This window comes from Cetorhinus maximus, chromosome 1 (assembly GCF_964194155.1).
Source record: "Cetorhinus maximus chromosome 1, sCetMax3.hap1.1, whole genome shotgun sequence".
In the NCBI taxonomy this organism is placed as follows: domain Eukaryota; kingdom Metazoa; phylum Chordata; class Chondrichthyes; order Lamniformes; family Cetorhinidae; genus Cetorhinus; species Cetorhinus maximus.
In genome coordinates this window covers 245,775,486-245,791,779 of record NC_135879.1, presented here as the reverse complement: position 1 = coordinate 245,791,779, position 16,294 = coordinate 245,775,486, and the positions used below count along the sequence as shown (strand labels likewise).

The 16,294-nt window shown below is 43.1% G+C and overlaps 2 protein-coding genes across 2 annotated transcripts in view; both read right to left on the bottom strand.

Moving 5' to 3' along the window:
- The window catches only part of LOC144688610 (uncharacterized), an 89,267-nt gene that overhangs the window by 963 nt on the left and 72,010 nt on the right, over nt 1-16,294 (bottom strand). Inside the window, exon 10 of the mRNA XM_078555388.1 lies at nt 5,907-5,996. Within this exon, the coding sequence (XP_078411514.1) occupies nt 5,960-5,996 (37 nt within the window). The 3' untranslated portion in view covers nt 5,907-5,959. The remainder of the gene's footprint in view (nt 1-5,906; nt 5,997-16,294) is intronic.
- LOC144688603 (apolipoprotein L3-like) overlaps nt 1-16,294 on the bottom strand; it is a 155,018-nt gene that overhangs the window by 128,135 nt on the left and 10,589 nt on the right. The window lies entirely within an intron of this gene.

Sequence of the window (16,294 nt, the reverse complement as noted above, 5' to 3'; positions counted from 1 at the left end):
AAAGTCTTTTCTCATGTCACAGTCTCCCTATCTACTCTGTCCAGACCCCTCATGGTTTTGAACATCTCTATCAAACCTCCTCTTCGCCGCCTGCTCTCCAAGGAAAACAGTCTCAACTTCTCCAATCTACCCTCAAAGCTGAAGTTTCTGATCCCTGGGACCATTCTTGTAAACCTCTTCTGCACTCTCTTCAACGTGTTCACATCCTCCCTATAATGTGGCACCCAGAACTGCACACAATACTCTGTCTGCGGTCTAACGGGTGTCTTATATAAATTCAGCATAACCTCCCTGCTCTTGTACTCTATGCCCCTATTAATAAAGCCCAGGATACTATAAGTATGAATGAATCTGGTAGACAAAAAGAAGAACGAAGAATGTCCTGAAGACACTGCAGGATGCGTGGACAGGAAGATTTCCCTACTACTCATAGAGTAAGATTTTCACTTTCTGTGGGTAGCAGTATCATTTCTGCGCATTCTTCAGCGTGAAGCTGCTCCACTACAGGCAATGGGCTCACGAGGTTAGCATCTGAAAGTAGGATTGCACTATCATCAAAATAGAATAAACCTCCAGACCGGGATCTATAGGAAGTTCCTGCATAGTACACATCAGCTGTAGAAGCTCTGTGATTTGGGCCTCTGTTTCTTTACTGAAAGAAGGTTTGAGTGCATCCATGACTTGCTCATGATATCCAAGTGTAAGCTGTATCTTACATTTGTACAAATTAAGAAGCTCTGAACTTTCACTATTGGTTTGATCCAATTTAGAGTTAAGCATCTCATTCTCCCTGGATAGCGTTCTGAAGATTGCTTGTAAAATTGTTGATGCATCTCATCGCTTTATTACCTTCTTCAACAAAAGGATGATTCTCCTTAAAAGAGACAACAAAGTTTTCACAAGCATTGACAGTGGAGTCAGAGTATAGTGAGATCTAGGTCCTCTTGTTCAAACAGATCATCTGCTTCTGCAGTAGCTTCGTTCTTTTGAACTCTGTCCAGAAAGAGCCAATCAAGGCCTAGAGGCTCATCCAGTGGATGGTCATCGTCAATGTTGGTGCCTCCTGTTTCTGCCTCTTCTAGCCTATCTCCAAAGAGAAGTGAAAGATCTGCAATCTCCTCCTGTGATCTAATGGATGTTGTTTCGTCAATAAAGACTGGCCCACTACATAATGAATTGACTTTAATTTCTGCTGCAGTTTTGAACTTTTCCAGTCTTTGGAACAACTTTGGAAATTCATTCCTGAGTATTGCTTCATTATCATCTAATGTTACCTCATCAACCTTTTGTAGAAGTTCAAGTCCTGCACACGCTGCCTGGCTGGGCAGAGAAATTTGCTGGTTCTGTAAGGTATAAAGAGTTTCGTTAATTTCTTTATCTTCATGCCTAAAGGTTGTAGTGAAACTGACCCTTCGATCTGGGGTCTGCAGCTCCTGGCCCCTTTTAGAAGGCTGGATTTCCTTAAGACAGCCCTGAAGCCAGTCCAACTTGTCTGATAAGACTGTGACCCTAGCACCTGTGTCCAGTTTAAATTCTGCTCTGTATCCTTCAACTTCTAGCTCAGACAGACCAGAACTGCTTATCAGGATCTCCTAGGAGTTCATCGGGTTGAAATGCTGTATATCCAATTTCCCAGATTTCAAATGGTTGGAAACTTGTTCCAGCTTTCTTCCTTTAAATTGTGCTCTAGATCTTCTGAATGTCTGGCCTTACCACACAAAAACCATTTGGCTCCCCTTGCTGAGCAGTCTTCGTCGCGATGCCACTTTCTGGCGCCGCATCCAGAACATTTTAAAATAGGTGGAAGTGTTCTCTCACTCCTTTGGTGAGCTTTTCCGTCGGCAGGGCTTAAATACGGATCGACATTTCCCGAAACTCGACATCTCCTCGACGTACACCCTGATGCTATTGTTGCAGCTCTGCCTGCCTTGCAAACTGGACTTCTCTAGCGTTAAATCCTCCTTTGTTTGCAAGATGTCCGACAGTATATTATCGAGCACACCGACCACAGTGCGATTGCAAATTAGCACATGCTTTAAAGCTCTGTAGCTGCAAGTACTGGCCAGGCTATACAAGTCGTTAATAAATGAATCAGTGGATTCACCCGGCCTTTGGCTCCTTCAGTTGAATCTCACCTGTTCAATGACCAATTCTTAAGTTGAAGTAATTATCGAAGGCCCTCAAAATCACCTCATAGGACACCAAGGACTCTTCAACTCCTTGCCTTGCCAGGACAGCATCAGCTATGGCCCCGATCACACATATAAAGGGATACTGACCTGGTGTTTTTGTGCCCTCTCTTGTAAGCCCGAAGCTGTTCGGTACCTTTCAAACCATTGCCTCCAGAGCTCCCATCACTGACCTTGCTGTGGACCCTCTGTGTTGGAAGGGGTAGTGGCTGTTCAATCAGTGGCTGCCAACGTCATGAGTGGTTCATCATCCTCTATCAAGGTACGCCTTATTTTTGTTCTTTGTCTGCGAAGTCGAGGTGTTCCAAGGTCTTCACCCATGGTTTACCAATCTGTGGTCTCAATTTCTTAAACTGAGCTCTCTGTTTGTGCTTGTTGCCCTTTTCTTGTTTGGTCTTCTGGCTCGATGAGGTTTCTCTTACTGTATATGTGACTTGAAGATAGTCAGCATTTAGTTTTTCTTGAAATTATTTGCTTACAGTTATTACATCCAAGACCTTGTGGTAAGTATATTGTTGCCTGGTCACAGACTGCTCTGCATTTTGCTCCCTTGGAGCCTCTTGGTCATCTGACCCTGATGTCATTCTTACTTCATCATTAACATCATTGTCTAATTAACATAACCATTAACTCTTTACTCTACATTCCCCACGTTTAGAACAGTGACTGTACTTCATTTGCTGTAAAGCATTTTGGAACATCCTGAGGTCATAAAAAGGGGCTGTATAAATGTATTTTTTTTAAACGTCCACTTTTACATACTATTGACACTGCTCCAAAGTAATTAATTGTATTCAAAGGTTTGAGTGCAGTCTGGCCTATTAAGATCCCTTCCTATCTGTCCAGCATAAGGTTGTTTTCCTGGCCAAAAACATGCGGAAATTCGAAGCATGAGAATTGACAGGCTATTTGACCCTGAAGACATCACAGCTGACCCCATGTTATTATCTGATGCTTTTTAGCATCAATTTTTAGTGTCACTGGTTGGTCATCAGGTACTGCAGGTTTTCTGCTGTCCTTCCAGAGAAGTTCTCTTTACATAAGGGTAAAATAAGACCTTTACCTCTTGCATGATTAAGACCCCTGCAGGCATGGTGCCGATCCAAATAAACATTAATCTATCCCTTCTCATTCTTTTCTGACCTTTAATAATTTCTCTATCCAAACAATGACACATTAATACAATAAGCTTTAATTTTTGTAACACTTCTCTAATTTTGCATCTAAACAGGCACCTTCAGAAAATCTAAATAAACAACATCCGTCATATTCCTTTTACTTACATGCACCAATTCCTGCAAAAATAAACAATTGAAAGAATTGAGCGTAATTAACTATTTATAAATCAAAGACTCAATAGGCTGAATGACATCCATTCTGTGCTGTAATGACTAAGACCCTCAATCCAAATTCATTGTCTCTGAGCCTTTTTAAGTTTCCTTCTATAGCATATGCTTCTGAATAAGGTCCCTTACAGTCAGAAACAGGGGAATTTATAATGGGGAACGAAGAAATGGCTGACCAACTAAATACATACTTTGGTTCTGCCTTCACAAAGGAGGACACTAATTACATACAGAAATGTTGGGGAACACAGGGAGGAACTGAAAGAAATCAGTATCAGTAGGGAAATTGTGTTGGGACTTGGTGGGATTGAAGGCCGATAAATCCCCATGCCTGATAATCTACATCGCAGAGTACTTAAGGAAGTAGCCGTAGAAATAGTGGATGCATTGGTGGCTATCTTCTGAGATTCTATAGACTCTGGAACAGTTCCTACAGATTTGAAGGTAGCTAATGTAACCCCACTATTTAAAAAGGGTGGTAGAGAAAAAACAGGGAATTATAGCCCAGTCAGCCTGATGTCGATAGTGGGGAAAATTCTAGAGTCCATTCTAAAAGATTTAATAGCTGAGCACTTGGAAAACAGTGGAAGAATCGGACAGAGTCAGCATGGATTTATGAAAGGGAAATCATGCTTGACAAATCTACTGGAATTTTTCGAGAATGTAACTGGTAGAGTTGATGAGGGGCAGCCAGTGGATGTGGTTTATTTGGACTTTCAGAAGGCTTTCGACAATGTCCCACATAAGAGATTAGCGTGTAAAATTAAAGTGCATGGGATTGGGGGTAGTGTATTGAGATGGATAGAAAACTGGCTGGCAGACAGGAAACAAAGAGTAGGAATAAACAGGTCTTTTTCCGAATGGCAGGCAGTGACTAGTGGGGTACCGCAGGGATCGGTGCTGAGACCCCAGCTGTTCACAATATATATTAATGATTTAGATGAGGGAACTAAATGTAATCTCTCTAAATTTGCAGATGACACAAAGCTGGGTGGGAGGGTGAGCTGTGAGGAGGATGCAGAGATGCTTCAGTGTGATTTGGACAAGCTGAGTAAGTGGGCAAATGCATGGCAGATGCAGTATAATGTGGATAAATGTGAGGTTATCCACTTTGGTAACAGGAAGGCACATTATTATCGGAATGGCTGTAAATTGAGAGAGGGGAATGTGCAACGAGACCTGGGTGTGCTTGTACATCAGTCGCTGAAGGTAAACATGCAGGTGCAGCAGGCGGTAAAGAAGGCAAATGATATGTTGGCCTTCATAGCGAGAGGATTCAAGTACAGGAGCAGGGATATTTGCTGCAATTATACAGGGCCTTAGTGAGACCACACCTGGAATATTGTGTGCAATTTTGGTCTCCTTATCTGAGGAAGGATGTTCTTGCTATAGAGGGAGTGCAGCGAAGGTTTACCAGAATGATTCCTGGGATGGTGGGACTGACACATGAGGAGAGGTTGAGTCGGTTAGGATTATATTTACTGGAGTTCAGAAGAATGAGGGGGGGATTTCATAGAAACCTATAAAATTCTAACTGGGCTAGACATGGTAGATGCAGGAAGGATGTTCCCGATGGTGGGGGAGTCCAGAACCAGGGGTCACAGTCTGAGGATACTGGGTAGACCATTTAGGACTGAGATGAGGAAAAATTTCTTCACCCAGAGAGCGGTGAGCCTGTGGAATTCGTTACCACAAAGTAGTTGAGACCAAAACATTGTATGTTTTCAAAAAGGAGTTAGATATAGCTCTTGGGGTGAAAGGGATTAAAGGAAATGGGGAGAAAGTGGCAGTAGGCTTTTGAGTTGGATGATCAGCCATGATCATGATGAATGGCGGAGCAGGCTCGAAGGGCCGAATGGCCTAACCCTGCTTCTATTTTCTATGTTTCTATGAATTTCACCCACATCAGAGATGAACTATCCTGGGATTTCCTGGCTTTCCCCTTTTCTGAATAAGAGTGTAATGTTTTCCATTCTCCTTACCATTTGACACAAATTTCATTCATGCCAGTACAGTCCCCTCTTCATCTTCTTTCAGTGTCCCAGGATGGCCACAATCTGGGCCAGGGGCTTTTTTTCTACATTAACTTTCTTAAGACAGTTAAGTACTCAAAACAAAACTGTATTAAGAAGTTCATGGGACTAAAGGTTACCAGCCTCAGATCATAGGCTTCCCAAAACACTCAGGATCTGCTATGGGGAAAAATTGTCCCATTGAGGTGTGACTACTTCCTCCTGGTAGATGGTTTCAAGATATGTTGGCAACACCAGATGCCCCAGCAGGTAGAGGTGAAAGGGGTGTTGTAAATAAAAGGAAGCATGTTGGGATGGCCATAATTTTTTTCATTAAAGTTCATTAGTTAACAACTTACCTTCTGCATCACCCTTCAGCGGTTCATTAGTGTTGTTTAGCTGAGAGGTGGCGCTATCCCGGGACCAAGCCTGGCCCTGTGACATTCTCACTGTCAAAGCAATAAAAATGAACATCAAATCGACTTTAGATCTCCTACGAAGGCTTGCTGCTTCACGCTATCATATTTTGTTAGTCAGCCAGAGATTTGCAAGGAGAGGTGTTGGGGCTGATTTTCCTCTCTGGGCCCGACAAAGCGTATCCCACAGTCAAACAGCTGTGCAAACACATCCGAGGGGCTGCAGAAGTTGCATCTGTGGATACCTAAGGAACTAAGAATCTGAGGACCCATGAGATATCTCATTCATTAAAAGCAATGCAAAAAGTGAGAATGGCCTTTTGTCACCATGAGGTGCAGTCAAGCCCAAGTGCCAGCATAAATGCCAAAATGGGTGAGAAGCTGGTGCATGAGCCAAGCCACTGGAGACAACAGGAAGTCCTTCCTTATCTGACATTATAAGGTTATTAAATATTGTTGCTCTGTGGGATGGAGTACTGTTCGTGCTCATTGCCTGTCCACTTCCTACCAGGGCTGTTGTGCTGCCTGCTGATTCTCTCCGTTTCAATTGGTCCATTTCCTTCCTTGCTCACTTCATAGAGAGGCCTCAGCACCCCTCATTCTGTGTCTCACCACCCTAATTCGTCTGCTGGCATCCTGATAATCACTTGATACTTGAATCACTTGAATGCTAAAGGAGTTGTTGAATATCATAGTGATCAATCTCTATAACAGAGCCAGACATGAGGTGAGGAAACCCCGTGGTGGAGAGCTTTGTTAACCTTAGGCCCAAAAACACATGTTCCTGCAAGCACTTAGCCCTACATCAACTCTTAAATACTGTGTCCCAAAATAATATCTGAAAGAAATCCTGTATGTGTTTGAATGAATAAATATGTTCTGCTTCCTCCATCTTCCACAGTAGCCTGTTCCATAGGTTGACCACTCACTCACTACCCCTCTGCAAACCTTATTCTCTGTTCATTTTGTTGCATGCAGTAGTTGGTTTTGCTGAGTAGATCTACCTTCTTTCCTTTGGGGTATTTTTATCCCTAACTTTACTTTTCTTTATTGTGCTTGATTTCAGTTGGCATTTTAAAATTCATTCTTGGAATATGGGCATTGCTGGCAAGGCAAGCATTTAGTGCCCAACCTACTGTACTGAAGAGTCACAGATTGATTTCCAATTTCAAATACCCAGCTACACTCAAAGAACTTTGGCCAAGTATTTTTTTTAATCATTCATGGAATGTGGGTGCCGCTGGCTGTGCCAGCATTTATTGCCATCCCTAATTGCCCTTGAGGAGGTAGTGGTGAGCTGCCTTCTTGAACCGCCGCAGTCCATGTGGTGTAGCTACACCCACAGTGCTGTTAGGGAGTTCCAGGAATTTGACCCAGTGACAGTGAAGGAACGGTGATATATTTCCAAGTCAGAATGGTGAGTGACTTGGAGGGGAACTTCCAGGTGGTGGTGTTCCCATCTATCTGCTGCCCTTGCCCTTCTAGGTGGTAGTGGTTGTGGATTTTGCTGTCTAAGGAGCCTTGGTGAGTTGCTGCATTGCATCTTGTAGTTGGTACACACTGCTGCTACTGTGCGTCAGTGGTGGAAGGAGTGAATGTTTGTGGATGGGATGCCAATCAAGTGGGTTGCTTTGTCCTGGATGGTGTCAAGCTTCTTGAGTGTTGTTGGAAAGTTTGGACCCAGATGTTCTGGTCACAGTTTATAAAGTAATAATGGAACTAGACAGTGTTTATGTGGGAAAATTATTTCAACTGGATAGGTTAGGAGGAGAATCAGTGGTCATTCTTGTACATTATTTAAGGGTACAACTAGGTTGGAGATTAAGCTGTTCTGCATTTCCCAAAGAATAGTGGGGCTGTGGAACTGGAAGCTTTTGTTTCAGATTCATTTCTCTTGAAAAAGATGGCAACCAACTGCTCAGAACTGAAGGAAACGTGGAACTGGTGAGCTTTTAAGCAAAATTACTTCAATAAAAACAGAAAATGTTGGAAATACTCAGTAGGTCTGGCAGCATCTGTGGAGAGAGAAACAGAACAAAAGGTAGATCTAGAGACGGTGTAAATGGGGGAAAAAAGCACAATCATCACAAGTTTGTATTTTATTTCTGATTTCCATCATCCACGATGTGCTTTGCTGCAATGAGCATTGACAATCAAGCTCCAAATTAAGTAATAAGATTGGTGCTTAGATTGGGAGAGCAAAGTCACAACAATGAAATGAAGCATCATTGTCACCATTGTATTACAATTCATTGTATACTGAACATCCTAGAACTCATGATAACTTTTATGGCCATGAGGTTGGGACCAGAGGCGGATGAGAGATAAGACTTGCCCCACTGGCCGATGAGTGGGTTCCCTGATTCCATTCTGCCTTCAGGCCATTTTTGCCAAGATGGGATCAGGGGTCAGCAGGGTTATCCGCTTGCATACAGTGGGTAGCCAACCGGGCTCCATTAAGAGCCTAAATGAGGTCAATTAAAGGAAGACAACTTGAGTTTTTCAGCCTCCAGTTTCCGCAGGGACATTTTGGGTACCTGGAGTTGGTAGTGGGGGGGTGACAGTGCCAGTGCTCCAGGCAGGCCTCGAGGCCCTCCCTGCCTGGGCGGAGGAGCAGCTACAGAGCACTCTGTAGAAGGTCTCCCACCACCCCTGACAGTTGTAGCCTGGTTGCTGTATCTATTTTTGTAATTAATGATTTTATAAAGTTGGGGAGATGGCTCCTGCATTTTGAAGTGCCCTCTCTATCTTACTTCCCTGCCCTTCTAGCCTGTTGCCTCTGATTGACCCTCCCGCTTAGAGAGCCTGTCCACGGTCCTTAATTGGACACTGAACTTGTCTCCAGGCCAATTAAGGAAAGGATGGGGAGGGCCTTGAAAATCCCAATGAGTGATGCTTCTCCCAGAGGTGGGTTCTGCACCCGAAACAGCTCAGAGCTCAGCTTCCCATCCCAGGGGGAAAATCCAGCCCATAGAATTATAACAGCAGAGAATGAGGTCCCACAGCCCCTTGAATCCACCCTGGCTTTCTGTAGAGTAAATCTGTCAGTTCCATTCCCTTGCCCTGAAAATTTAGTTCCCTTAAGGATCTATCCAGCTTTGGAAATCATTAATTGTCTCCACTTCTACCACCCTTGAAGGCAGTGAACTGCTATTTACTGCTTTAAAAATGTTCTTCCTTGCATGCCCCCTGCATCTCTTTCCCAAAGCTGTAAATCTGTGTCCTCTGGTCTTTGTACCACTGGCTAATGGAACAGTATTTCTTTCTCTACCTTATCTAAACCTGTCATAATCTTCTTCACCTCTATCAGATCTCCAATCAATCTCCTTTGCTCCAACGAGAACAATCCCAGCTTCTCCAACTTAACATGGTAGCTAAAATCCCTCATTCCTAGAACCATTCTGGTAAATCTCTGCACCCTCAAGGACCTTCATATCTTTCCTAGTGTTTGGTGACCAGAATTGGACACAATACAAAGAACAAAGAAAAGTACAGCACAGGAACAGGCCCTTCGTCCCTCCAAGCCTGCGCCGATCATATTGCCCGTCAACTAAAACATTTTGTACTTCTGGGGTCCGTATCCCTCTATTCCCATCCTATTCATGTATTTGTCAAGCTGCCTCTTAAACACCACTATCGTACCTGCTTCCACCACCTCCCCTGGCAGTGAATTCCAGACATTCACTACCCTCTGCGTAAAAAACTTGCCCCGCACATCTCCTCTATAGTTTTCTCCTCTCGCCTTAAATCTATGTCCCCTAGTAATTGACTCTTCCACCCTGGGAAAAAGCTTCTGACTATCTACTCTGTCCATGCCACTCATAATTTTGTAAACTTCTATCAAGTCGTCCCTCAATCTCTGGTGTCCTCTGGTCTTTGTACCACTCCAGTTGTGGCCTAACCAGAGCCTTATAAAGGTTCCCTGCTTTTGTATTCAGTGCCTCTATTTATGAGCCCAAGATCCCATTTGTTTTACTAAACACTCTCTTAATATGTCCTGCCAATGTTAAAGGTCTATTGACATGAACCCCCAGGTCCCCCTCTCCCTGCACACTCATTAGAATTGTGCCATTAAGCCTATATTGCCTCTTCCTATCCCTTCTGCATTACTTCACACTTGTCTTTTAAATTCCATCCACTGCTTGCCTGCACATTCTGCTAGCCAATCTATGTCCTGTGCATTTGATTTGTATAATCTTCACTGTTTGCTATCATTAGCAAATTTTGAAATTTTACCCTGCATTCCAATATCCAATCGTTTATATGTATAAAAAAGCAGTGTCCTGACCCTTCAGGAACACCACTGTCTACCATCCTGCAGTCTGAAAGACAACCATTTATCATCACTCGCTGTTTTCTGTCCTTAAGCCAATTTTATATCCAAGCTGACACACAACCTCCTATTCCATGTGTTTCAATTTTGTTAACTCGCCTTTTTGTCAACTACTTTCTTAAAATCTATGTAGACAACGTATATCACATTCGCCTCATAGGAACAGGAGTAGGCCCTTTAGTCCATTGAGTCTGCTCCGCCATTCAGTACGAACATGGCTGATCATCCACTTCAATGCCTTTTTCCCCCACACTATCTCCGTATCCCTTTATGTTATTGGTATTTAGAAATCTGGCAGTCTCCGCTTTAAATTCAATCACTGAGCTTCCACAGCCCTCTGGGATAGAGAATTCCAAGATTCACAACCCTCTGAGTAAAAAAAAAACTCCTCATCTCGGTCTTAAGTGGCTTCCCCCTTATTTTGAAATTGTTTCCCCTGGTTCTGGACTCCCCAACCAGGAGAGACATCTTCCCTGTGTCTACCCTGTCTACCCCTTTAAATATTTTGTAGATTTCAATGATCACCTCTCATTCTTTGAAACTCAAGAGAATAGAGGTCCTGTTTCCCCAATCTCTCTTCATAGGACAGACCTCCCATCCCTGGAACAAGTCTGGTGAACCTTTGTTGCACCCCTTCTAAGGCAATAATTTCCTTCCTAACGTAAGGGAACCAAAACTGCACATAGCACTCCAGATGCGGTCTAACCAAGGTTCTATACAATTGAAGCAAGACTTCACTATTGTACTCAAATCCTCTTGCGACAAAAGCTAACATTCCATTAGTCTTCCTAGTTGCCTGCTGCACCTGCATGTGAGCTTTCAGTGGCTTATTGACGAGGACACCCAGGTCCCTTTGTACATCTCCACTTTCTAATCTCGTATTACTTAAGAAATACTCTGCACATCTGTTCCTCCTACCAAAGTGGTAACCTCACATTTTTAAATGTTATGTTCCATTGCCGTGTTCTTGCCCACTCACTAAGTCTGTCCAAATCTCTTGAAGCCGCTTTACATCTTCCTCTCAACACACATTCCCACCAGCTTTGTGTCATCCGCGAGCTTGGAAATATTGCATTTGGTCCCCACATCCAAATCATTGATACGTATTGTGAACAGCTGGGGCTCAAGTCCTGATCCCTGAGGTACTCCACTATTCACAGCCTGCCAATGCAAGAATGACTCATTTATCCCTACTCCTATTTTTTTGCCTATTAACGAATCCATGATTAAGCCTCATCAATCTTCTCTGTTCCTTCTTCAAAAAATTCAGTTAGGTTAGTCAAACGTGATCTGTCTTTTTCAAATCCATGCTGGTTATCCTAAATTAACTCAAACCTCTTCAAGTGCTAGTAATTTTTTTCCCCTGATTATTGTTCCTAAAACCTTACCAAACCCCGAAGTTGAACCAACTATTAAACAAACACTGATATTAAATAAAAGTAATGTTTCCTTTGTTGATTTAAATTACACTTAGCAAGTTGAGCACGGTTATAGGCCTTCCACCGGAACATCCGAGCACATTTTGCCCAGTTCCATCCACTGTGTCAGTATCACTCACTCCCCACTGCCACACATTGTGCCATTCAATGTTGCAACTCTGGTGCAATCATTCAGTTTGTGGTATGTAATGTAATGTAATGTAAATGTAAACTCAGTTTAATCCAGTTGGCAAGACATTGGTAGAATCACTTCGACCATATTGCCAACTGATTTGTTTACTTTTGAAGTGACTTATAATCCCTGTCGTTTGATCTGACTTAGCAGATATCTGGGACTATTTTGTAACTGTCCCAAGCAGCACACTATAACTCGCTGCTGATCTTGCACATGGAGGGTTTGATAGTCTGAAGTTAAGGGTACTAAACTAGTAACCTAGGCATCTTGAGTTCAAACCCCACCAACGTAGGAACTTAATACATCTGCTAGTTTGTGGACTGGCACTAAGAAAGCTGCTGATTGTTGTAAAAACCCAACTGGATCACTCATGTTGTCCCCTGCCCAGTCTGATCTCAGACGATTCCAGACTCGCGGTTTTCCAGTCTCAAAGCTCTCAGGACAACCAAGGGCGGGCAATAATAAAACACTACTTACCTGTCCTGTTGCGAAGATTTGAAGATGCTAAAGGACCTGCGCTCACAACTGACTAGCCAACGTTAACTGCTCCCAGCCACCACTTGGCATCCTGTGTGATCAAACCCTTGCATATAATGAGGAGTTTAAATAAATTCCCTGTTTCCAGTAATCGGATGTGCTCCGGTAATCAGTGAGAACGTGGCATTCTCACTTCAAGGTCAAGTCGCAGCCTCCATTCAAACAGAAATAAACAAATTGCAACAGTGACATTCGATTCAATAACGAATAGAAATTGAAATACATTTTAAACAAAATTGCACAATTGATCAGGCACACTCTGGAAAATAAATACGTAGCTTCATATTCATTGTGGATTCAAAACTTATACCCATTTATTAGCGTAGAATGGAGTGAATTCTCTGATCGGGCACTCACTGTAAATAACTAGCTGGCAGGAGCATGAGTCAGTGTTAGTTTTATATCCTGCCCCTGACCTGTGTTGTCTTTGACCATGATGTCCCACACAGAGCGTATCAGTGCCACAGATGGTGCAGTGTCCAAAACTGAACACAGTTACTTCAGATGGGGTCAAACCAAGGCTCTAAATAATGGAAGCATAACTTTTTCCTGTTTATATTCCAGGCCCCATGAGTTAACGGCCAACATATGAAATTAGATATGAGCCATTCTTGTACTTTGGCTATTCAAAATTGGTGGGGATTGTAGGGGGGTGGTGTATGGAGGCCTCTGTTTAGAATTTTTCCCTGCTTAATCCAATGTTTCAGTTAGTGGCTGGAAGTAAACTATGGAAAATATTTTCTATTCAATGTTCAATCTAGCCAAGGATATAGCTGTCTCTGAGAATGCTATTTATTAATTATTCAAAACTACTGTTTCCTGACTTTCACCAGATCGTGCATTGAATCCTGATCGACAGTTTTCATTGTCCTCCTCCCCCCCACCCCCCACTGTTCTGACCTCTTGCACATCCCCAGTTTTCATCGACCCACCATGCTGGTCTTGGTGGCCATGTCCACAGCTGTGTGCTAAAATCTAGAATTCCCTTCCTAAAACGCCCTACCTTTTACTCTCTCCCCTCCTTTAAAATGCAGCTTAAAACTTCACCAAACACAGCCCAGATATTAACAAAAAGCTAAAAGCTACTGCGGATGCTGGAAATCCAAAACAAAATAAAAACAGAATTACCTGGAAAAACTCAGCAAGTCTGGCAGCATCGGCGGAGAAGAAATCAGTCAACGTTTCGAGCCCTCATGGCCCTTCAGCAGAACTGAAGCATAGTTTCAACAAGGGAGAAATATAAATTGGTTTAAGGTGGGTGGGGGGGAAGAGACACATTGAGGGTGTGGTGTGAGCAGATAATCAAAAGATGTCAGAGACAAAAGGGTCAAAGAGGTGTTGAAGGTGGTGGTCTTTGTCTGAGAAAAGTGCTAATTAAGAATGCAAGACAGGATATTCAAAGTACAGCTCTAGTGGGGGTGGGGTGGAAAGACTAAAGGTTTTAGTTTTAGATTTAAAAATAATGGAAATAGGTGGGGAAAGAAGAATCATAACAACTTTAGATCTTAAACTCCCCCCATCCCCACCCCGTTTCTTTTCCCCCCCCACCCGCCTTTTTTTTCAATAATTTATATAGATTCTTCTTTCCCCACCTATTTCCATTATTTTTAAATCTAAAACTAAAACCTTTAGTCTTTCCACCCCACCCCCACTAGAGCTGTACTTTGAATATCCTGTCTTGCATTCTTAATTAGCACTTTTCTCAGACAAAGACCACCACCTTCAACACCTCTTTGACCCTTTTGTCTCTGACATCTTTTGATTATCTGCTCACACCACACCCTCAATGTGTCTCTTCCCCCCCACCCACCTTAAACCAATTTATATTTCTCCCTTGTTGAAACTATGCTTCAGTTCTGCTGAAGGGCCATGAGGGCTCGAAACGTTGACTGATTTCTTCTCCGCCGATGCTGCCAGACTTGCTGAGTTTTTCCAGGTAATTCTGTTTTTATTTTGTTTTGGACAGCCCAGATATTTCCTTTTGTGGTTCGGTGTCAAATTTTGTTTGAAATTGTTGATTTTGATTGTTTGCTTTTGTTGCTGCTGTGAAGCCACTTGAGGTATTTTACAATGTCAGTGATGAAATACAAATGTGAGTTGCTGTTGTTCTTTTGTTTAGTCTTTCTTGGACCTCTTTATGCCTGTTGCAATCACTTCCTTATCTCAGTGTCTGGGCAATCCCCTGCCAATGTTTTGAGCTGTTCTTATTGTAAGTTCCAATAGACCATTGTGTCCTTGCAGAACCTGTAAGACTTCATGTCCCTTAGTTTGATATTATTTTTGAATTAGTGACATTTAAACAGCAAAGGCAGGAGTGATTACAGCTGCTCGGGAACTAACTGTCCTGGCTCCCTACCCACCCACCTGGTCAAAGCTAGGGCTTTATTTATATTTATTCATTCTTGTGGTGTGGATGTTGCTGGCTAGACCAGCATTTCTTGCTCTATTGCCCTTTACAGTGTGGTAGTGAGACACCTTTTTCAACTGTTGCAGTCCATGTGGTGCATCCTTGGCTCTTTAGTAAAGCCTTGGAAAATGGAGTGCTGCTGAATAACTGAGTGAAGAAGGGGAGGGGGGGGGAGGTTTAAGTGTTAATTTTGTTCATAAATTTTGCTCTTAAAATCTAATCTTGTCTGTAATTAGCAATAACTGGAAAGTACTGTGTAAGCAGGTTAAGTTCTTGCAGTTTAGACAGGGTAAACTCACTCTCAGCTGTAGGAGCTGAGTAGCTAACTGGTTAAATCTGGCTACCGTAGCCCCAGTTCTGTTTACTGTAATTTTTTTAATTCGTTTTTATTGGATGTGGACGTCGCTGGGTAGGCCAGCATTTATCGCCCATCCTGAGTTCAGAATTCAGAGTTCTTTAGTGCAGCCGACTAACTGAGTGAAGACTTGGAATTTGGTGAGGGGGGAGTTTGGGGAAGGGGGAGAAGGAGTTGTTCGTTTCCTTTTTCTACCTTTGTCACCCCACATAAATTGGTTCTTGCTCTACTACAGGGAAGGGAGCTAGCTGTTTGGTGAGTATCTGGTAAGTAAGTAAGTTCTATTCTATCCCTAAGGTTTAAAATAGTACACATATCAGTGGTAAAGTTAATAAAATATATAAGAAAGCAACATAAATAAGTGATTAATATAATTAAGCAATTATTTAAAACACATGAAGGATGGCAGGACAGGTGCAGCATGTGGGATCTCCTGGATAACATTGTGATCCAGAGCAAACAATGTCTGCAGTAAGTGTTTGCGGCTTGAGGAACTTCAGCTCAGAGTCATTGAGCTGGAGGCTGAGCTGCAGACACTGCGACACATCAGGGAGGGGGAAAGTTACCTGGATGCTTTATACCAAGAGGCAGTCACACCACTTAAGATAGGGTCTTCTGATTTGGTCAGTGGCCAGGGACAGGAGAGTGTACTGCGAATGAGGCGGGTAAGGGGATCCAGAGGGCAGGAATGCAGGATTGTCAGCCTCTGCAATTGCCCAATAGGCTTGAGGTTCTCTCAGCTTGTTTGGATGAGAGTGGGGGCTGCAGGGTGGATGAGCAAACATCCTGGCACTGTGGTACAGGAAGTCATCCAAGTGGAGGGAGCAAAAAGGAATGTAGTGGTAGTGGGGGACAGTGTAGTGAGGGGGATTGACACTGTTCCCTGTAGCAAAGAGCGAGACTGCTTTGTTGCCTGGCGGTCTACACCTGATCCGTGCTGGGGCTGGTGTCCTCGCGAGCCACGTAACTGGGAAGTAGAGAGGGTTTTAAACTGAATAGTGGGGGCAAATGATCAAATTTGGGAAGATGTGGCAAACCAAAGAGTAGAGGCAAGGCAAGAGAGACAGGTATTAATTTGGGAAATG